At 40.2% G+C, this 23554-nt stretch overlaps 1 protein-coding gene across 8 annotated transcripts; it reads right to left on the minus strand.

Moving 5' to 3' along the window:
* Positions 1-166: 166 nt before the first annotated feature.
* On the minus strand, positions 167-20779 carry ZSCAN12 (zinc finger and SCAN domain containing 12). Of its 8 annotated transcripts, none has more exons than XR_015554029.1 (6): positions 20623-20779; positions 19265-19756; positions 14933-15077; positions 6087-13497; positions 1376-5142; positions 167-979 (listed from the first exon to the last, which is right to left on the minus strand). XR_015554029.1 is itself a non-coding variant. In XM_014796317.2 (5 exons), the coding sequence occupies exons 2-5, from the start codon at positions 19685-19687 to the stop codon at positions 5022-5024; spliced, it is 1842 nt and encodes a 613-aa protein (XP_014651803.1). In that variant the 5' UTR covers positions 19688-19756; positions 20623-20779; the 3' UTR covers positions 1000-5021. The 8 variants fall into 8 exon arrangements, 1 of the variants encoding a protein (XP_014651803.1); XR_015554033.1 differs by lacking the exon at positions 167-979 and having other exon boundaries at positions 999-2929; positions 4789-5142; XR_015554031.1 differs by lacking the exon at positions 167-979 and having other exon boundaries at positions 999-3169; positions 4789-5142.
* Positions 20780-23554: the final 2775 nt, after the last annotated feature.

The raw sequence follows: 23554 nt of genomic DNA on the forward strand, positions 1-23554 counted from the left end.
TACACTGCTGGTGAGGATGTAAAAGAGAACAAACCCTGGAAAACAATCTGACGGTTTCTTTAAAAGTTAAAAATATTCTTATCATCTATATCCAACCATCCCACTGATAGGTATTCACTGAAGAGAAATGAACGCATATGTCCATACAAAGACTTGTACACAAATGTTCATACTAACTTCATTTTTAATAGCCCCAAAGTGGGAATAATCTAAATGTCTATCAATAGGTAAATGCATAAACAGTTTGTGGTATATCCACACAATGGAATACTACTCAACAACAGGAAGAATGAATTACTGATGCATGCAATATGGATGAATCTCAAAATAATTATGCTGAATGAAAGAAGCCAGACAAAAAAAACAACATACTGTACGATTCCATTCATACACAATTCTAGAAAATGCCAACTAAATTTATAGCAACAGAAAGCAGAGGTTGGATATGGGGGCAGGATGCAGGGAAGGGTGGGAAGGAGGAATTATCAAGGGACATGGGCAAACTTTTTGGAGTGAGAGTGATGTTCACTATTTTGTGGTGATTATTTCACAGGTGTGCCCATGTTAGAATTTATGTACAACTGTACACTTAGCAGTTTACTGTATATCAATTTCCCTCAATAAAGCTGTTTAAAAAGTCATAACAGATTATATTGCAGATTCTAGGCAAATAATTTGAAAATCTAGATGCAATAATAATTTGAAAATCTAGATGATAATTTTCTAGGCAGATAGTAGATTACCAAAATTGACCCCCATGATAAACAGAAAGCCTAAATAGACCATTTCTGTAGAAGAAATAGAGAAAATTACCAAGGAATTATTCCACAAAAAAGCACTCAGCCCAGAAGGTTTTATGTCAGAAATCCAATCTTCAAAGACCAGCTAATTCCAAGGCTTTATAAATTGTTCTAGAGCATTAAAAATGATCAAGAACTTAATTCTTTTTGTGATGCAAATAAAATACTGAAACATATACCTGAAAAATATAGTACAAAAAAAGAAAATTAGACCAATTTTACAGCAATATGGAAGAAAAATGTACTAAATAAAATATTAGCAATTAGAACTCATTAACAAAACATCATGACTAAGTGGGATTAATTCCAGGAATGCAAAGTTGTCCTAGTATTAAGAAACATTTTCATATAATGCAAGCCAATAATAAAGTTAAGGAAAAGAAATGGGATTTCCATAGATGCTGAAAACACCTTCTAGAAAATGCAGTCCATCTTTTAAAATAGGGACTATAATGCTTTTTCAGAAAAATCTAGGGATACATAGCAGATACAAACTCAGAATTCTGAAACAATCATTGCAAAGTTTTGAAATCTGTGGGTCCTACATTTAGTGAGCTACTATAAAATACACAAACCTTATTCTCCTAGAGATTGGGCTATATTACCAACTTGCTGAAGAAGAGCTTCTAAAAATTCTTTCCTCTTTTAGCCTGTAGGTTTTAGAACTGAAAAGGATAACAAGCAAGTCACTTAAAGTATTAGCCTTCACAATATTATATTATGTGTTATCTATAAGGGAAAATATCTCTAGCATTATCTGTCAATAGGCTATATGCGAAATATCTTTTTCTGTCTTAAAAAAATAATCAAACCAAAGCTGGAAAATATATACTCTCTGAAGGACACCTATATGGCCTTGTGTTGAACACAGAGGCAGTCCCAAATTTAGGAAAGTATCCAACAATTCAATGATGTGGTTCCTTTCTTTACATTTACCGAACATTATAAATGTGATTTTTGTGTCCCATGGTACTCATACAAGCTTATTTAGCCCATCAATAAAATATATTTACAACACAGTAAGACAATAATACTATAGTCTACATTTGTTGAATGAATTTAAGATAAGAGATTAGAGCAGGCATGGGGAAATAACATGTCCTCAATACACAGATAATCATCCAGGAGACAGTATCACAAGTCCAGGGGTGCAGATAGAGTTTATTTCAAAAGTCCTGGTTGCTTACACATAGACTCCCCTAGGAAATGAAAGAACTTCCGACATTACCTTTTCTTGACCTGAGACATTCAGTGAATGTTGTACTGGCTAAAATGGTCAATTTAGAATACTCATTCACCACACAACTTGCCGATTTACACTAATCATGTTAATTTTCCAATATTGTGGAGAGACTGTTGTTGGGGCTTGATCTCTGTCCATATAACTTCTCACAATCCTCTCATTTATAAGAGCTCCTCTGATATGGATCTGTTGATGTTGACCAAGATCCAAACTCTTTTTTGTGTGTGTGAGGAAGATCAGCCCTGAGCTAACATCCATGCCAATCCTCCTCTTTTTGCTGAGGAAGACCGGCCCTGAGCTAACATCTATTGCCAATCCTCCTCCTTTTTTTTCCCCCTTTTTCCTCCCAAAGCCCCAGTAGATAGTTGTATGTCATAGCTGCACATCCTTCTAGTTGCTGTATGTGGGACACCGCCTCAGCATGGCTGGACAAGCAGTGCGTCGGTGTGCGTCTAGGATCCGAACCCAGGACACCAGTAGCGGAGCGCGCGCACTTAACTGCTAAGCCACGGGGCCGGCCCCAAGATCCAAACTCTTATCTGAAGACTTTTCCATACTCATCACACTGTCAGGGTTCTCTTTAGTGTAAATTCTCCAATGCTGAACAAAGCTGGTGATTCTAGGGAAAGTATTTCCACATTCATCACGTTTATAAGATCTCTCTCCTGTGTAGATTCTCTAGCACACAGTCAGTCTTGACTTGCCTTCCTATTTCCTTCACATAATGTTCTATAAGATTTCCACGCTGAATGAAGGCTTCCTCACAGTCACCACATTTATGCAGTCTCTCACTTATATGGATTCTCTGATATCAAACGAGGCCACTATAGCTGAAAGCTTTCCCACATTTCTTATACTGATAGCATTTTTCCTTGTGGTGGATCTCCTGTTGGCAAAGGAGGGACGCATTATAAACAAAAGCCTTTCCAAACTTATTGCTCTCAAAGAGATTCTCTTCGGCGTGGACTCCCTAATGCTGGGTAATGACTCACCAGTACCTAAAGCTTTTACTACACGTATTGCATTGATAATGCAGTTCTATAGAGATTCCCCCAACATGATTTAGCATCTTGAGAATTTTTTTGTGTTGGAGACAAGTCCTTATTTTCATTCTCAGTAACACCATCTAAAAAAAATGCACAGACAATTCAAATGTCAGTTGTCTCTTCTGCTGAGATAATGAGACTTATGATGAGGAACACTGACAAAAATAAAACCCAGTTTTACCTAAAGTGCATGCCTTTTCTGCGTCTCAAAACTGCCATCTCAATTTTATAAAGTGCCCAAGAAGGCATGTGAAGTTCCAGTTTGAGTGAGAAAAAGAGATAGCTGGGCAGAAAGAGACTGGAATAGCGTGCAGGATTTTCTCACAAAATGTGACAAACAAAGAATCAGAAAGGTATAATCAAAAAAGTTAAGGGGAGATCAGTTTGAATCCAGAGACGAAAAACAGGGAATATCATGAAACCAAGAGAAAGTTTAATTTGCAAAGGATAGTTAAAAGGACCATTTACACCAACTGAAATGTACCTAGGCCACTCTTATAGACAAACAAAATGCTCCATAAATATTTGTTGAGTGGATCAAGAAACAATAGGATATGATAAAAGTTCTCTTGAAGTGATAGCGAGACCAGTTTCAAAATACATACTATTTTGATGTGGGGAATGAAATAGTATTTGATGCTATTGTGCATGGAAAAACTGCAGTGGGGAAAATAACTTTCCCAATAATGTGCAGGACTAAAACATAAGAAAAAAATCAATATTTGAAGCTAAAGGAGTTGGACAGGTCAAAACAAAATAACAACACAACAAAACACAAAACCCCCCACAAATATGGCTGAGAGTTTCTACCTAAAGAATTGGGTAGAGCCAGCCCTGACGGCCTAGTGGTTCAAGTTTGGCCCGCTTCGCTTCAGCAGCCAGAGATCGATTCCCTGGTCGTGGAACCACACCATTCGTCTGTCAGTAGCCATGCTGTGGCAGTGGATAACATAGAACTACAAGTACCTACAACTAGAACATACAACTATGTAGTGGGGCTTTGGGGAGGACAAAAGAAAAACAGTAGAAGATTGATAACAGATGTTAGCTCAGGGCAAATCTTTCCCAGCAAAATAAATAAATAAGAATTGGGCAGATAATGAGAAGGACATAGGCAGGGGCAACGTTTCAAGGGAGAGAACACTACTAACAAGAGTTCTAAAAAGCTTCCTTTCCAGGATCTCTTCTTTCTCTGCAGAAATCCTTTCTCATCAGCTTTCCATTTCAAAAGGCAATAATTCTGAGAGTTAAACTAAGATATGGTTTTAACAGGCTGGACCTGAAACCTCTGATCCCAAGGTACTATTTCTGCCATAAGCATATCTTGTTCTATCCTTTAGCCTGGGCCCTAAAGGCAATAGGATGAAGCTGGTCTTGGAAAACTGATTTTGAAGCTAAACTCTCAGTAAAAACACTCAAAAAACCCAATATAGAAAGAGAAGGTTCCAGAGGTGCACATGAATACCAGGGGGAATTAAAGGCCATAGTGGAGATGCTGGGTTATGGCTCCAGAGTTATCCGGTGGATCCTAAAGTCCAGTTTTGCTGCTTTCTGTGCTATTCCAGAAGGCTTTCACTAGTCAAGCCATAAGTGATCTCCCCAACCCTTCCCACCTGACGGCTTGTTCTTCAAGCTGTCTGTTCAACTTCTCCAGCATAACCGAGGCCTCTTCTCCACATTCTAGATGATGTTATCCTACCTATGTCTGCAGCTCTCCAGGCAGGGGTCAGGATCTGCTTCAACACCTGCTCCTTGGACTGTATTTCTAGTCTCAGCAACTGTGGGCAGAGCTTCCTGAGTCTTCTGACAGCCCTGTGAGGTCCAGGTTTCTATCTCCTGATAGTAACAACTTAAAGTTTGAAGAAAGTTTGAGTTCTTTGCCAGCCTGATTCTTGGTCTGGCACAGCCCTCTTCCTTTACCATTAGTCATTATTAGAGATCTTTCCTGCAAGAGGACTGCCATTCTGGAATGAGAGAGCTCAGGAGAAGATTCACGCCAGCTTGGGGTTCACACTGATTTTTCAGAAGTATTTCCCTGTAGCTAGTCTTCTTCCTAAGGCATAAAATAACACCGTTAGCAGAAACTCTAAATTTTGTTTAGCCCTTTTATCCAAGAACTCACTTACCTGGACAACGCACTGAAAGAAAAAGGATCTTTGTCAGGAGGCTAAGTAAATTAGGAGAGTGGGAGTGACTTTGCAAATTATTAGCTAGCACCATCTGCCAAAATCTCTTATTTCCTAAATGTTTATGTTAATAAAGCTTGAGAGAAAGACCATGACCCTCTTCCCTTTGGTTCTCCCCTTCAGAAAATCCCAAATAAAGGATAAAGAAAAGAACATCAGAGGGGGCCAGCCTGGTGGTGTAGTGGTTAAGGTCAGCGGGCTCCGCTTTGGAGGTCCGGTTCCCCGGCTTCCAATCCCTGGTGCAGACCTACACCACTTGTTGGCCGCCGTGCTGTGGCAGTGTCCCACATAGAAAACAGGGGAAGATGGCCACAGAGGTTAGCTCAGGGCCACTCTTCCTCAAGCAAAAAGAGGAAGATCGGCAACAGGTGTTAGCTCAGGGACATCACAGATGAGAAAATAATAACAGCTAATATTTATTTAAAATTGACTACAAATTTATTCATTTAAGTAGATACTATTACAATTCCACTGACAGATGAATGATACTGAGGCATCAAGGGATTAAGTAATTTGCTAACAGTCGCACAATCAGTAACTGGATCTATGTCTTTCCTTGCACTCACACGTCGTCCTGTCTGCTCTAGTGAGAGTCTTGGGTCAGATCACCGCAAACGAACGCAACTTCCCTCTTACCAAACCGTGCTTCCAGACTTTCCTCTTTTTCTCAACAGCCCCAGTATCCTAATACAACTCAAAACTTGTAAGCCCTCCCCAACTTTCCCCTGTAACTCTCAATCATCAGACCCAACTTCACCAGACTCCCTGAAGGGCCAGATCAGACACTGAGCCGAATCCGGAGGCGACGAACCTGCGACATCCGCCTCCAAAGGTACATCACAAAGGCTGTTAAGAGCTCGAAGTTCTAAGCCGGCCCTGTCACCAGCAGCCTCATCATTCGGTCTTCTCTAGGAATCTGGAGGTTTTCTGCTCTCTGTGGTCGCCTGACAGTATCCCGCCCCCGCCGAGCCGCGCTGGCGCCGTCAGGCAACTTCAGGCCTACGCTCTGAGGCTGGGGCGCCGCAGGCCCGCCCCGGGTCGCTTTCCAGCTGCAGAACATCAGAAGTGCCACTCCAAAGACAAAAAGCGAAAACCTGGGCTACTAGTTATCTCTGGTAACTAACAGGGGCGGATCCAAAAGATGGGGAAATCTCTCCTTGCCAGTTTAGGCAATATCTGATATCTGTCGCTTGCCGGCCACTGTTTATCAGTTCCCAAGGTAAGAAAGTAGTAGACCTGGGTGGGAGCTTTAATTCCAGGTCCTGGGGGACCATGCAGCAGTCCTGGGAAACCTGTAGCATGGTTGGTTACAGGTAACTTTTGGCCTGGGATGGAGCATCTAGAGCCAACACATTTGGGAGAGCCCATGGTAATAAAATAGGAAATGGCTACAAAGCACTTAACCATGTACTGAATACTGTTCTAAGCACTTTATATATAACCCATTTAATCCACATAATTGCCCAATGAGGTAGGTACTATTATTATTGCCATTTTACATTTTGAGGAAACTGAGGCACAAGGAGATTAAATTGCTTGCCCAAAGTCACACAGCTAGCGTTTGGCTACAACAAGCTGTCGAGTTCCTTATCAGGGATGAAATGGTGAGATACTTACTCCTCAATATTTCATTGAAGTAGGCAGAACTGAGACACTAGATCAAAAAGATATGCATATCAACCTTAGAGAGGAACAATGAAGATCTAACTATGAATTAGAGATAACAAATGGCCTCCACTTAGGAGTCTTTCTGGGAACACCTAGGACCAGGCCATTTGGACTTCAGATGATTGGTAGAGCATACATATATATCCCCCAAAGACCACCATGAACTGTGATGGGTGAAAGCTCTGGGAGCCTTGAATGATGGGTTTTCAGACCTGGAAATGGTCTTTTATAATGTGTGCAAAGACAATCAACTGTTTTCATGAAATCAAGGGAAAATTGCTGGCTCTCAATGACGGTCTTACAATGTGAGCTAGGGAGTTAACTTAGAAGTTTAAAATACCTATGGTTGGCTTTGTCAAAATCAAACTATATACATAAAATTAAATGTATAAAATAAAAATTACAACATATTTTATATAAAATATATTCAAAAAATATATTATATATATATAAAAATACTATATATGTATAAAAAATAATGTGCAAGGTAAGGACTCCTTACCAATTATACCCAGAAACATTTAGAAGGAGAGAGGATCCAAAGAAATTCTAATACATTCATGAACTGCTGGAGGAGCTGTGATATGTGAACTTTTCAGTGTGAAAAGATCCAAGTTGAGAAGATTCAATTAAAGGCTATCAAATGATTATCCCTAAGTTGAACAAGCACTTGTTGCTCAAATAAATTCTGGGCTTGTGGAGTCAGGAGGGACACCTGAAAGAACTATTTTATATAATTATCTATGATTTTCTTAATCCAAGAAGTGTTACTCGCTACAGATATACAATGACTTTTGAAAACCCTCATCAAAGATAGATCCATAATGAGTTATTGGATAGATTCATAATGGGGACATCTCTATAAATCTTCATGATCTGTATTAAAGATGGTGGCCAAATATCCCTTATTCTGTCAGAACAATGCAGAGTAAATTATGGTTCTAAGCGAGGAGGGTGATCCTTTCATATAAAGATCCCATTTTTAAACAGGAATGTCTCCAGCAGACACCCTCATTGTGCTTAGGGCTGATGTGTATGCTGACCCAACCTCATCCAAGATTTCTTAGGCAGAGAGGATGGTGATATTATTACTTTTGATGTTTGGACCCAGGACTCTGGGGTTTCTTAAGTATTTTCCAGAATAATGATAGAAGTTGAAAAGTTTCTAGAGATAATTACTCAAAACACTGAATACCACTGCAACACAGGGTTCTTTCAAGTGAAATAAACAGAGGAAGTGTGGGCTCTGGAACTGGGCTGCTTGGGTTCAAATCCTGGCGCCTCCACATACTAACTTTGTGACCTCAAGCAGCTTAATTCATCGATTTCAGTTTCCCCAGCTCAAAGTGAAATAACATAAGTAAAGCATTCAGTAATGTCAGGCCCTTAGTAAGCAGGTAATAAATGTTAGGTATTGTTAATAAATCCTTTTCTCGATTCCAAAAGATGACTACTACTAATAAGGGGTTTGTTTTAACTGTAACAACTTTATAATCAATAAATACTGGATATTAATGGAAGAGACTACTTCTGTTCTGAGTACAGGAGTGCAGAGCTTTTCTAAGTGCTTGTATCTTAGTGCTCTCCACATCCATCCTCACCATACAGATGGCATTTCTCACTTCAGAGCCCTGCTCAATCCCCCTCTCTTTCCTCAATAGGTGTATCTCATACCTCAAATTCCAGCAACCTCTTCATACAACTGGTTTTTTGTTTTGAGGGAGCCCATCTTTCTTCCCTTTGCAGTCCCTTTCTATTGCACTCTCTGGAACCCCTGTTTGTCAGGTTACTTTTTCACCCAAAGCCCATGTTTAAGCTCACTTCACTTTTCATTGTTTCATTGTTCATTCTCTTCCCACTCTCCAGGTGCTTTTTGCAATATCTTGTTTTAAACATGCAATATCTTGTTTACCTTGAATCAATTAGAAAAGAGAAGCCAGTCAATCTTATTCTCATCCTTAATGTTATTTCTAAGCTGCTGCTTCATGATTTATTTGAGTTTTACACCACTCTTATCTGGCTGTTGTTACTACTATTGGCTGCCATTACTTCTACCTTGGACTGACTTCACTTCATATTCTTCCTTTCCATCCTGCCTCCTGTTTTTGCTGGTGATTTCAAAATCCACGTAAATAAACTGCTTCAAAGGACTCTGATTTCCTAGATCCTGTCATTGTCATACCACATGCATCCTTTACACATGAAGATGTACTCTTGACTTCATCACAAGGCAGTCTCTGTTCACTGCTCCCCAATTCCATATCTAACATCTGTCATGTCCTCCACTTGCCCCGTAGGGCCTTCAACTTCTCTGTGTTGGCAGTTTAGTTCCAATTAGTAACCTTATTCCACTATATTTTCTCCTTATCCTGGATAACTAGTTTGATCCCCTTTGATGCCTACCTGGAAATTCCATGCCACCCCCTCCCCCTTTTTGGTACTACGACTGTATTTAAGCACAACCACCTGAACAAAATCCCCACATTTATTTTTAAACAAGTTATGAACTGTATCCTTATATGTAATAGGCATATCCGATTGTTTTGGGTCTTTGTTTATGGTTCCTTTATAATATTAGGTACTTAAGAGAGTTAGAGGCAAATGGAGGAAAAAGTGTGCGTTGAGAGAAGATGTTAAGCAGAAGATGAACTAGAGAGACTGCAAGTAATGGCACTGAGAGTAGAAACCAAGTAAAATAAGGATTGCATTCCAGACAGCAGTCAGATTAAAGAGAGAGGCTCTGAAGTTAGAGTAACTTCAGTTTGGATAACGTCTGTGAAATCAGATTAGATGCCAAGTATGGCGAGCATCAGTTTGGTAAAGAGGACATTCTCATAAAGGTTCTTGTCACTAAGTCCCCTCCAATGAGAAGAGTTTGCATGAGAGTAAGAAATTTGAGGCAGGATAAGCTTAGGTAGGGAATAGGCCTCACACACTTATAGCTCCAGAGCTCTCAGGCTCACTCTGGGATCCTTGTTTGTTTCTTAGACGTGAAAAATTAGGTTTCCAATCCCAGCTGCCTCAATGCCTTGTGTGTGCAACTCCAATTTTGGTCATGTGAAAAAGCCTAAATAAACAGTTTTCAACTTGTGAATGAGGTGTTTTTCAAATGATCACTTGCTTTCCTCTGTTGTGAACTCAGAACGTTTTCCCACACCGAGTCACGTAAATTCCAATCCCAAGAGTCAATTTGACACATAATTTGTCTAAGTTATAGTACTAAAACTATTATCATTTTTATGGGAAAATCTGTTCACACTTACAATTTAGAAAGCTAGGAACATATGTATTTCTATAGGACCAGGGACTCATCTGGTTCAAAGCCAGTGACGATATTCTTGTGTTCTATACAGGGATTATGGATAGAGGCACAAGAGACGGGGCACTAGGGAAATGGGGATACAGTATATTACAGGGGTGGGGAGAAGATGGGATAACGACAAGGCTGGACAGAAAGGTAGTTAGTAGTAGTTAAAGAATGGTGGTTGCCCCTTTTTTCTCCCCCTTCCCTTCTGTCACTGTCTCACCACTTCAAATTTATTGACCAGCTAGAGGTGAAGGGAGAAGAGGGGACTGGAGTTGGGGGTGGGGGCGGGGGTCGGGGAATGGAAAGGTAGTCCCAGAAATTGTGGTTTGGAGTGGCAAGATAGAAAGGGAAAGAAATAAGAGGACATCTCAGTAGAGATTTAAACTGATCTCAGTAAATAAAAAGATAAACAGACCAGGAGCCATGTATATGTCTGTGTGGCTTGCCTACTTTTTGACTACAATAATCATCATAGGTTCTCATCCAAAACAGAACTGTTTACTCAGTAATGTAGGGGTTAAGTCAACCAGTTGATTTGTTTTTTCAGAAGCCCCAAGGAAGAGAATCACTAATCTTTGGGTCTTTTATGTGCTCAAGAAGGTATACAAACCAAAAATTGTAAGCCAGTTCTCAAGAGCCATTTTTAGGGAATTCAGAACATAGTAACTATAGAGTTGGGAAGAAAGGGAGGTTGAGTAAAACAGAGAAGAGCACCAGCACTCCTCCCCTAACTAAACATGCACACACACACAAAGGGCTTGTACTGAGAAGACTCTGGAGCCTTGGAATGTAGGTCAGTCTCTTTTTTTGAAACACTTAAATTTGAAGCAATGGAAAGGCCATCCTGAAGCCCTAGTTTTTGGGCAGGATGGTGGTCTAATTCACTGTTCACTCTCAAGAGCTGGTGGCACATGTCCCATGTAGGGTTTTCCTTCTGCTAAAAGTCTGCAGTGGTCCCTTGTTTACAGGACTGTGTTCATGCTTCCTCACTTCACTGGCAACCACGAAGGCAGCTGTGACTCAATGCAATGTTTCTCATATTTTAGTCTAACATCAGGTGACTGTGGAGCTGTCAAAATGAAGATTCAAGCCCATCCCAGACCTAATGAAGCAGAATATCTGTGAGTGGGACTCAGGCATTTTAATCGAGCTCCACTGACGTTGAGGAATCACTATTGTAATGGAAAGGACCTGAATGAAGTTGGAGACCTGCACTTAAGTTGCTGGTCTTTTCCTTTGTGTGATATTGTAGTTATGTCACCATCTCCATAAACAAGAGTATCCTCAGTTTTAAAACGGAGAATAATTTTAATTTTACAGAGATATTTTAGGAATTAAATGAGAAGAGTGCGTTGTGTCAAAGCGTTATAAAGTATTAGGTAAAATTATTGGCATTTTAGCCCTTCCATAGTCTGTCCCCACGCTATTTCCAACTTAATGTCATCAACTGCCCAATTTGAACAAGCTCTCTACTTTAGGTTGGCCAGTCCTGTCGCTGATTATTTCCAAACCATATGCTTGCCTCTGCTTCCATTTTTTTTTGACCCTAAATGTTTTCTTCCTTTTGCCTTTCAAATCTGCCCATCAAACCCTTATCTTCAATTAAATCTTTCCTGACCACCTTAGGCAACAAGGATCTGTCCTTCAGAATTTATAGCACTTACTGTCTGCCAAGTGCCACTTTAATTCTACACTACTTTGAGCATCAATTCTACCATTCTGTAGTCTTATTTAAACATGTGGATCTTATATATTCCAACCTAGATGGTAAACTCTTTAAGAAAAAGAATTTGGTGTTATGCTTCTTGTTCTCCACAGCACCTATTAGTGGATTCTTTATAAAATATCTGAGGTTTCCTCATAGCAATAGTGACTGACATTCTGCCCCAAATCATTTCAAACCTAGTATTTCTCTCCAGCCTGCACTCGGTGAGATAGCTTCCCTGTAGTTATCACACAGAAAAAGATTTTTCTCCTTTGTGGATAGTCTGATGTTGAATAAGAGCTGAGTTCTGCCTGAACGATTTCCCACACTCTTTACATTTACAGGGACCACCTCTATTATGGATTCTCTGGTGTTTACTAAGATCTGACCTCTGTCTGAAGCCTTTGCCACATTCATCACATTGGTAGGGTTTCTCCCCAGTGTGGATTCTCTGATGCTGAATGAGGCTGGTGATTCCTCGGAAGGCATTCCCACACTCATCGCACTTGTAGGGCCTCTCTCCAGTGTGGATTCTCTGATGTTCCGTGAGGACTGATCTTTGAGTGAAAGCCTTCCCACACTTATCACATTTATAGGGTCTCTCTCCAGTGTGAATTCGCTGATGTCCTATAAGACTTGTCCTCTGAATAAAGGCTTTTCCACAAACATCACACTTGTAAGGTTTCTCCCCAGTGTGGATTCTCTGATGTTGAATAAGGCCACTCTGACTGAAGGATTTCCCACATTCCTTACACTGATAGCATTTTTCTTTGTGGTGGATCTCCTGATGGGAAACAAGGGATGAGTTATAAACAAAGGCTCTTCCACACTCGTTGCACTCATAGGGCTTTGCCCCAGTATGAACTCCTTGATGCTGAGTAAGTATTGAACGTCGACTAAAACTTTTATTACACTGAGTACAATGATACGGTTTGTCTCTTGTGTGGATTTTGAGATGGTGAAAGAGGCCTGCTTTTTGGCTAAAGGCTTTGCCACATTCATTACAGTGGTAGTGTTTCTCTCCTGTGTGAAGTCTCTGATGTTGATTAAGAGCTGACCACCGCCCAAAGGCTTTGCCACACTCATTACATTTGTATGGTTTCTCTCCAGTGTGTATTATTTTGTGACGAATAAGCACAGTTCTCCCACGGAAAGTTTTTCCACATTCTTCGCATTTGTAGGGCCTGTCTCCAGTATGGATCCTCTGATGTTCACTGAGGCGTGAGTGCTGACTAAAAACTTTTCCACAGTCATCACATTCATAAGGTTTTTTTCCTGGACAGATTCTCTGGCGTTCAGTAAGGTCTGAGTTCTTAGTCAAACTTACTCCATTTTCATCACATATAGGTTGTTTATCTTCACTACAGTGTCCAGAAGGCTCTTCTGTTTTTTCTTCAGGTTCATAAGTTTTTCCACACCTACCAGACTGGGACATTTCATTTTCAAATCTGCTAGATATACTCCCATATGGTTCCATTTCTTCAGAAACTTCTTGCTTTAGAGTTAAATTCCTGTACTCATTTCCAGTCTCAACATCTGAAACTACAAATGGATCACAAATTTAACGAGTTTCCTATGATAGCAAAGAGCAACTTCATTAGGCAACATAAAATTCTTCAAATGAAAAATACATAAGAACCTAGAGTTTCTGCATGGCTATAAAATGGCATTAGAATCTAGGACAGACCTAATATATAAAACATTCCAAAAACTGTTAAGGAAAAGACCAATAATCCAATAGGAAACCAGGCAAAGGGAAAATTCATGGTTTCCAGGAAAGGAAATACAATAGCTCTTAAACATAAGACACGATGTTCCACCTCAAAAGAAGAGAAAAGCAAATTTAAACAATATTGAGATATAATTTTAACCCATCAGATTTGCCATCAGTTTGATATAACACTGTATGCACAAAATGGATATTACACATTGCCAGTGTAAATTGATCCAAGCATTATAGAGGGCAATTTCACAATATCTATCAAAATTACAAATGTATATAATTTTTGACCTAGTAATTCCACATATAGGAATTTATGCTATGGATATACTCACACATGGTTATTCATCAAAGCACTATTTGTTATAGTAAAACACTGGGGACAACCTAAATGTCACCAGCAGGGGAATGGATGAGTAAAATGTGTAGTATGTCCGGACATTTTAATAGTAAGCTGCTGTTAAGAAATAAATATGCAAGATTGTACTACCTTAGTGATAAAGAGAGGAAAATACATTTGCTTGAATATGAAAAATGTATATGCATAAAAAAATCTCTAGAAGGACAAACAAGAAACTAATAACAGTAACAACCTATTTTAGAGCAGAGAGGAGGAGACAAGATGGCTGGGGGAATTGAGTGGAATGAAAACTTTTCACTGGATAACTTTAAATTTTTGTTTTTGAACCATATGAATTTTTACCAATTTAAAAAAATTAAATGAAAAAGAAAAAATATAGATAAAGTAAAGATAAGGAAGATACAGGGTCTTTCACCCATTCACCAACTTTTAACATTCTGCCACATTTGCTTTATTACTCCTTCTCTTCATAAGAGTACACACATATTTTTTTTCTCCTGAACCATCTGGGAGTTAGTTGCAGACATCATGGGGCAAACGCTTATTTACTGAAGGAGGAAGGATATAGTCAAAGTAGAAGATAGTGGTATTATCTGGTAGGATAAAGGCTAGAAATAGCAGGGAGGTCAGTATAAAGGAAAACAACTATCAGAAGGCCTGAATTAAGTGATCGCAAATAAAATAAAGACAGAATTTAGAAAAATATTAATATAAAGAGAAAAACACGATTGAAGAGTAACAAATTAGGCTGTCTGAGAGTCTATGCATGAGCCATAAGATTCCCAGAGAGACTTTCCTGACTTCAATGATGAGAAACAGTATGAAGTACAAAAGAGTCCCATGTCCTGTATTAGCCCTGCCTTCTCCTTCCCCCAAGATGGGTCTTTCTTCTTTACCTTGCTTCTGTTGGGCTTCAAGTTCTGGAGATTCACACTTTAGCTGGGCTTTCACACACTGGAGGGATGTACTGGGTTCTTGTTCTCTTCCTAGAGGTGCCATCTCCTGCAAGAACATTTCCTGTTCCTCAGCATGGACTGAGACCTGAGGTAAATGAGATATATGTGACACACTTGCTCTGACAACAGAAAACAAAAAAGTATATTATTCATGGCAGTGGCACCCAGCTCTCTGAAATATGAATGAACTTCTTTCCAGATATCAGCCGGCCATCATCCTACTTCAAGGCCAATATAAATGTCACCTCCTCTGAGAAACCTTCCCTTCCCCAGCTGGAAGTGATTTCCCCCATACTTAACAGCTAAAGTATGTTGGCTGTGCCACTTTTACTTCTTTGTCTTATGCTCAAAGAAGTGGAGAAGGAAAGAGAGAAAGAAAAAAGAGAGGAGAGAAGGAAAAGAAGGCTAAAAAGAGGAAGAAAGGAGGAAAAAAGAACTTAGGGGAAAACAGAAGAGAGAAAGAAGAAAAGGAAAGGGGATAAGTAAAGGGAAATAATGGAAAGAAATGAAGGCAGAAGGGAACAAAGAAGAGGAAGAAAAGAAACAGGTGGGAGGAGGAAGGAGAAAGAAAGAGAAAAGAAGGAAAAGGAGAGAAATCTCTTCCATATTCACTCCAGAATCTGTTTCCAAGACTCTGCTCTTCCAAGGTTTCCATCCCACTTCTCTCTGGGAAGATGATCTTATTTTCTGTTTATCCAAGATCACAATCATCTAAAAAATCATCTACCCACTCATACTCTTTCCTTCCCTCCTATCTTATAGGAAGATGTCTTTTCTTTTTCAAGGCTCATATCTCCACTTTTGCCTTCAATCCTATCCCTCAATTAACCCATTTATTCAGCAATTTCAGCTACTCTAGCTTCCATTCCTCCATGGGCCCATTCCCTCTTGCATTTAAAAATAACAGGTTTCCCCAGTACAGTACTGTAAAAAGCAGAATCACTCTACTTACTTACTATGTTTCTTAGTTTAGTAGCTCTGTGAACTTGGGCTAGTTACCTGAGAATATAAGACATCATGTCTATAAAGCACCGAGCGCAGGGCCTTGGCATACAACAGGCCCTCAAATTATTCCCCTATCCCCTTCAATGGCTAAATTTTGTAAATAAGAAATCACCATACACTGCTTCTATTTCCCTAACACAGTTTCATATCGTAACCTCTGCCTCCTGAGTAAGAGCCAAAATCAACAGAATGCTGTCTCAGATGTACAGAAAAGAGGTTTTGATGCTTCAAATTTTGAAAAAAAAAAAGGCTAGTACAGTGAGCTGTGCCCTCTATCCCTGGATCTCTGGCTAGACCTCAGAAATCAAGCTGTAAACTCCACTAGTTGCCTCCAGCACGCTGTAAGAGAAAGGACTGGTTGGCAACACAAACTCAACATGTTTAAAACCAAATTACTTTTGCCTGCACTCAAGAATCCCATTTTTCTTTTAGTTCTCTTCCTACCCGGCTGGCCACTTCTCAGCTACCACTGCTGGTTACTCTCCTGATGATCTCCTTTTGTCTCATAGCTTTAAATATCCATATTATGATAAGTGTCAAATTTATAGTTCTAGCATAGATCCCTCCACTGAATCCCAACTTGTTATATCCAATTGCTTGCTCAACTTTTCCAATTGGATTCTAACAGGAATCTCAAAATTAACAGATCTAAAACCTAACTCTTGATTCCTGTCCCTCCACTGCAAATCTACTTCTCACCCAGTCTTTACCAAAGGACAAATACATTCTACCTGATGTTCAGACCAAAAACCTTAGCATAAGCCTTAACTCACTTTCTCTCATATCTCACATCCTATATAAAAACAAATACTGTCAAGCTTTACCTTCAAAATATACCCAGAATCCAATCACATCTCACCACTTCCACTGCTACTACCGTAGTTCAAGCCACCATATCTCTTGCCTGGATTATTGCTTATAGCTATAGCCTCCTAAACTGGTCTTAACCTCTATGCTTTCCTCACCCCAATCCCCAATGTAGAACTTTCCCAGCATAGCAGCCAGAGTGATTATTTTAAAATTTAAGTCAGATTAAATCTCTCTTCTGCTCAAAACTCTCCAACGACTCTCCATCTCAGAATAAAATCCAAAGTCTTTTTAATGGCCTACAAGTTCCTACATGGTTTGATCTCCTTATAACTATTTGATTTCATCTCCTCCTTGTCAAACACAACTCCACCATGACAAGCATATTCTCACCTTAAGACCTCTCCACTTACTGTTCCCTTTGCCTGAATGCTCTTATTCTGGATGGCTGCATGGCTTGCTCTTCTAATTCAGATCCCTGCTCTAAATGTCACCCTATCTGAGAAGCCTTCCCTGACTGGTCTATTGAAGTTAGCACAATCTGCATGTCATTCACTATTACTTTTCTTTGCTTTATTGGTTTTTTTGTTTTTTGTTTTTTGCTTGAGAAAGATTAGCCCTGAGCTAACACCTGTGCCAATCTTCCTATTTTTGTATGTGGGTCGCCACCACAGCATGGCTGACGAGTGGTGTATGTCCGCACCTGGGATCCAAAGCCACGAACCTGGGCCACCAAAGTGGAGCGTGCCGAACTTAACCAATGCCATGGGGCCGGCCCCTATTGTGTGTTTTTTTTTAACATATATAATTTATAACCACCTGACATGTTTGTTCATTTTTTGTTTACTGTCTGTCTCTTCTCGGTAGACTAGAATCTATCTACACGAGAGCAGCAACCTTCTCTACTTTGTTCACTGCCATACTCCCAGTGCCGAGAATCATGCCTGGTACAAAACAGATATTCAATAAATATCTGAACGAATGAACTCTTCCCCAATCCACTTCTTCTACAGTCTTGAACTCTGTTAGGAGTGTCTTCATTACGCTAGTCTTTCAAGCTTGAAATCCCTAGTGCACAGCCTAGAAGAGATTGCTTAGTAAAGAGTTTTCCGTTCATTCTTCCTTCTTCGTACATCTAAGTTGTCATCATTTCCAGTTAATTCTTACCTAAGACATGCCTCATCTTTTGTAACCACACTTTCATAACTCTATTTCAAACTTAAGATCTTTTTGCCACAGGCTCCTTCCCTCTCCAGTCTATTTTGTACCCCAACGCTAGATTACACTTTTTGTTTTATTATCTCACTGTTTCATACTCTTTATACCAAGGGTTCCTAGCCTTGGGTCTATTGACAAGTTGGGTCAGATAATTCTCCTTTGTATAAGGCTGTCCTGGGCCAGCCCCGTGGCTTAGTGGTTAAGTGCGCGTGCTCCACTGCTGGTGGCCTGGGTTCGGATCCCGGGCGCACACCGACGCACTGCTTCTCCAGCCATGCTGAGGCCGTGTCCCACATACAGCAACTAGAAGGTTGTGCAACTATCTACTGGGGCTTTGGGGGAAAAATAAATAAATAATTATTTAAAAAAAAAAAAAAAAAGGCTGTCCTATGCATTGTAAGATGTTTAGCAGCATCCCTGCCCTTTAGCGACTGGAGGCCCCCATTATGACAACCAAAAATGTCCCAAGATACTGCCAAATGCCCTCTGGGGCACAAAATTGCCACTGGCTGAGAACCACTGCCTTTTATCAATGTTAAACCAAAACAAAAAGGTCCTACATAATTTGATTCTCTTTCATATCTTGGGTTTAGTAAAGCTCATTTAGACTCAAAGAGAAAAGGTTAGGAGTCTCTGTCCTACAGAATAAAATCTAAACTCCAGGGGCTGATATTCAAGGTCCTGGACTGTCTGTTTTCAACTCTTCTCACAACTCACCTTTCCAACCTAACTGGGCTTTCTACCACTCAAACAAACATGGATCCTCCACCCTGCCCCTCCCTCCTAACTTTCTACTCTGCTCCCATATCTCATTTCTCTGAGATGGTGATTAACTTCTCCACCTTTTATTCCTTTAATGGAGACAGAGCAGTGGATATATCTGCAAAACCTTATTTCTTAATTATTTGTATTGAGCAACAGAAGTGATGCCCCTTTCAAGAGGCTGCTGTCATCTCTCTAACATTTTCTCTCTGTCCTAGAAGACTTCTGTTTCTAAATCTTCTGTTTCTAATGTTTCTGAGCAGCATTTTATCAGAGACTTTTGTATCTTAGTACAGAAATACATGATCCTTCCACAGAAAAGGTATAATTAAGTTAGGACTACATTAACCAGTTTTTCATGACACTCAGGCCCCTTTCTGATGCACCAAAGTGTCAAGACCACACTTTACTGTACTTCACTCTGGCCTAGAAATCCATAATTCATCTTTTCTCAAACAGAAACCACATCTGTTTTCTCACCTGATATCCTGGCTCATCCAACTCTTTCTCTAAATCCTCCAGCACAGTCACCACCTCTTCCCCACTCTCTGGATGCTGTTCCTGCACCCAGGCTTGGAGCTCCTCGGGCAGGATGGTCAAGAATTGTTCCAGCACCAGGAGCTCCAGGATCTGCTCTTTGGTGTGGGTCTCCGGCCTCAGCCACTGACGGCAAAGTTCCCGCAGTCGACTCAAAGCCTCACGGGGTCCAGATGTTTCCTGGTAGCAGAATTGCCTGAAGTACTGTCGGAAGACCTCTCTACTATGCATGTTGTTCTTTTGCAGGTTCTGATCCTGTCTGGTGGTATCCTTATATTCCTCCTCCCTCTGCTCCTCCTCCTCTATCTTTACTTCCAAAAGTTCATCCTGGTCCTTGCCGGCCTGGAGAGCCCAAGTAGATGCCATCACAGCTTTGCAAAAGCTGTATCAGTGCTTCAAGCAAGATCTCCAGTGGTAAGTTTCTTCCTGGGTGGACTTGAGGAAGAAGCCATCATTGTTAACACAAATTACACCATAGTCAAAAATTGCCAATTCTAAGAATTTAAATACGTGCTTTGAAACCCGCCTCCAGGTTAATTGACTATACTCAGGGAAATACTTTGATAAAAAAGATTTAATAGACTAATTTAAAGAGAAAGATTAGGTAAAAGGTGTTAAGTTGTTTCAGGACTTTAAGAAGAAAGAGTAAGACTTGGTAGGAACATTTCCCTTTAGTTCTAGAAAAAGGACAATTAAATGGAATAAAACCAACATTCAGAGCAAATAAACAATGATAATAAAAAGTTGAGACATCCTTGATTAGTTGTTTTTATTTTTTAAATGCCCAGATGTCTGGTGAAAACCATGATGTCATGAAACAGCAAAGTCACATGAATTTACTCCCTCGGGAACTTAATCTCTCCGCTCCTCATTCTTCATTTATAAAGCGAAAAGGCTGGAGATGGTGATCTTTAAGGCCCTCCTCTACCCTCACGTTCTATGATTCTAAATCTGAAGTAAGGCAAGCCCAGGAAAGGGGCCCTAGGCCGCCGGTCGGCGTCTGAGACCCAGGAAGGTCCAGAAATGTCGGGAGGCGCCGAACTGAGAACGCTACACGGCCCCAGGCGCAGCCGGACTCCGCAGAGACCGAAGGCGGGCCCCTCAGCCCCGGGTTTCCGACCCACCCTCCGAGGGAGGAGGGATGGCCTCTGTGTTCGGGAGCTTCTCGCGGACCCGCCCGGGCCAGCGACAACCGGAGGGCGCCCCGCTCCAGCCTGGGCCGGCCAGAGGGGCCCAGGCGCAAGAACGCCGTGATATCCCGCCCCCCACGCCCCGCCGCGGCCGAGCACAGACTCGCTCACCAGCAGCCCCGGAGCCAGGAGAGGAGTCCCTCCTCCCGGGACTACGGGCCGAGGCCTCGAACCCCTTCGGAAGCCAGAACCCAAGAAGAGCGACCCACAAAGGCCGCAACGGCCCCCGAGCACGAAGGGCCGGCTAGCCGGGTCGGCGCGTAGTGCACTTCCGCCGCTGCTCTAAGAAGGAGGAGGGAGGGGCTCTCCACTCGGTCGTCGTCCCCCCACCCCCGCCCCGCCCTCGCGAGAGGACGGCTGAGGATTCTCAGGCCTGCGGTTACACGGAAGTGTCTTCTGTTTCTCCTCCTGTGTGCCTGGTTGTTATCCCCGCTTCGCCTGACCCGAAGGGTGGTCGAGGCTTGGCAAGTCGATCTGAAATAGGGAAATCCCATGCTGCTTCACTCTCATTTTTATTTGGGTTTCTGCACCTTTGAGGTTCAAGGTGCCTCAAAGGGATGTTCTCCCCAAGTCCTTCCCGACTCGGCAAGGCTTCACGATGATGAAGGGACCAAGATTTTCTACACACACTAATCAAGGGGCAACCTGATGGTTTCTGCCTGCTTTTTCACCTTCAATGATTCTCCTCATGTTCTCTTTTATGCGTTGATATGATTATATATCCGAAAACCCACGGAGTTCAATGGGAAAACTACATAAAAAAGATCATTTAGTAAAGCAGCAAGATATAAAATTAACATACTAAAATCAATTATCTTCATATACGCAAATGACCGGTGATAAACAGTTACAAGATATAATGGAAGACTGTATTTATAATAGCAACAACCAAAATTACTAGGAATAAACTTAATCAGAAATGTGCAAAACCTATATGGGGAAAACTTTTTTAAAAAACTCTTGAAAGGCCAAGTGTAAACTTAAACAAATAGAAAGCCATATGCTGTTCTTGGCTAAAAAGACTCAATAAAGAGGTCAATCTATAATAAAAGCATCAACACATTCTGTTGTAGAATTAGACAAATTAATTTATAAAGTTTGGGAAAATAAGAATAGCCGTGAAACCCCTTGAAAAAGAACAAAGGGGAGGGACAACCTTATCAGATGTTAGAACATATTATAAAGCCTCTACAGTTTAGAGCGGGGTATGGTGCATGAACAGACCCAAAATAAAGCCAGGTACATATGGATATTTAGTATATGGTGATGATGGGATCTCACATCAAACGGGGAAATGAAGGACATACAAATAAGTTGTATTGGGACAACTAATAGACATTTAGTCAAAGGTAAAATTAGATTAATATCTCCCACCACACATCACAATCGGGGTAAATTCCAAATGTGGAATTTATTTTACATTTTTACACAAATGTAAAAAATATGCTCAGACATGTATTAGAAGAAACATAATAATTCTAACACCTAGAAAAAGGGTAATCTTATCTAACCATGATTCAAAATCCAAAAGCAACAAAAAATATTGATAAATCTAACTAAATAAAAATAAATGTATTGCTTGTCAAAAAACATCATAAAGAAGTCAAAGACAAATGACAGGAAAAATGTTTGCAACGTATCACAAACGGCTAATATCCCTAATATATAATGAGCTACTAAAATATTTCCTAAAAAGAGAATAACCCAATGGAGAAAATGGACAAAAGAAATGAACAGTTGGCAGAATAAGAAATTGTAGCAGCCTTCAAACGTCTATAAATATGCTCAAATTCACTCGAAATATAGAAATACAAATTAAAAACTACACTGAGGTGCCATTAGTCATTTTATTGTATTGGCAGAAAAATCCAGAAGTTTGACAATATACTCTATTCATGAGAAAAGATGCACTCTCATACATTCCTGATGGGAATACAAAATGGTACAACCTCTATTTGGAAAAGTAATAACATATAGCAAAATTACATATGTAAGTTCACCCTTTTTCCCTGCAATATCACTGCTAGAAATCCACCCCAAAGATATATTGACAAAAATATGAACTGACATATGCACAACGTTATTCATTGAGGCATTCAAGCCAAAGACCGGAAACAAACCAAATGTCCATCAATAGCAGACTGACTGAATAAAGTATGACATTTCTACCCAGTAGAATACTAGGTAGCTATAAAAAGAAATGAGAAATATCTTGATGTATCGCTATGGAGTGATTGACAGGTGTTTATAGTATACTACCTGTGGTAGGCAGAACAATGATACCCCCAAAATGTATACTCCTAATCCCCAAAACCTGTGAATATATTTTGTTACATAGCAAGGGGGAATTAAGGTTGCAGATAGAATAAATGTTGCTAATCAACTGACCTTAAGATAGGTTTTCATAATTCAGGACCAACTTTTTGTTTGTTTCAATAAAACTTGATTTATGGACATTGAAATTTGAATTCAATGTAATTTTCTCATATCACAAAATATTATGCTTCTTTTGATTTTTTAAAATTAAATTTTTATTTTAATATAATTGTAGATTCACATGCGTTGTAAGAAATAATGCAGAGAGATCCTATTTACTCCTTACCAGCTTTCCACGGTTAGTAACATTTTGCGGAACTATAGTACAATGTTACAACCAGAATATTTACATGGATAGAGTCAAGATACAGAACACTTCCATCACTACCAGAATCCCTTTTATCAACACACTCACTTCCCTCTCACCCCCATCTTCTCATTAACTCCTGGCAACCAGGACTCTGTTCTCTATTTTTATAATTTTGCCATGTCAAGAATGTTATATAAATGGAATCATACAATGTGTAACCTTTTCAGATTGACTTTTTCCATTCAGCATAATTCTCTGGAGAATCATTCCGATTGTTCCATGTATCAATGATTCATTCCTTTTCATTGCTGAATTGTGTTCTCACTGGGTTGTTTCCAGTTTTTGGCTATTACAAACAAAGCTGCTCTCAACATTCCTGTACAGGTTTTTGTGTGTCTTCATTTCTCTGGGATAAAT

Source organism: Ceratotherium simum, chromosome 13, assembly GCF_057802395.1.
Source record: "Ceratotherium simum simum isolate JZ-2026a chromosome 13, ASM5780239v1, whole genome shotgun sequence".
Taxonomy (NCBI): domain Eukaryota; kingdom Metazoa; phylum Chordata; class Mammalia; order Perissodactyla; family Rhinocerotidae; genus Ceratotherium; species Ceratotherium simum.

Coding starts and splice junctions, on each gene's coding strand:
- ZSCAN12 (XM_014796317.2), bottom strand. CDS start 19,687: ATGGCATCTACTTGGGCTCTCCAGGCCGGCAAGGACCAGGATGAACTT. Junction 15,078..19,264: donor TGGATGAGCCAGGATATCAG/GTGAGAAAACAG, acceptor CATTTACCTCAG/GTCTCAGTCCATGCTGAGGA. Junction 13,498..14,932: donor TGAAGCCCAACAGAAGCAAG/GTAAAGAAGAAA, acceptor ATCCATTTGTAG/TTTCAGATGTTGAGACTGGA.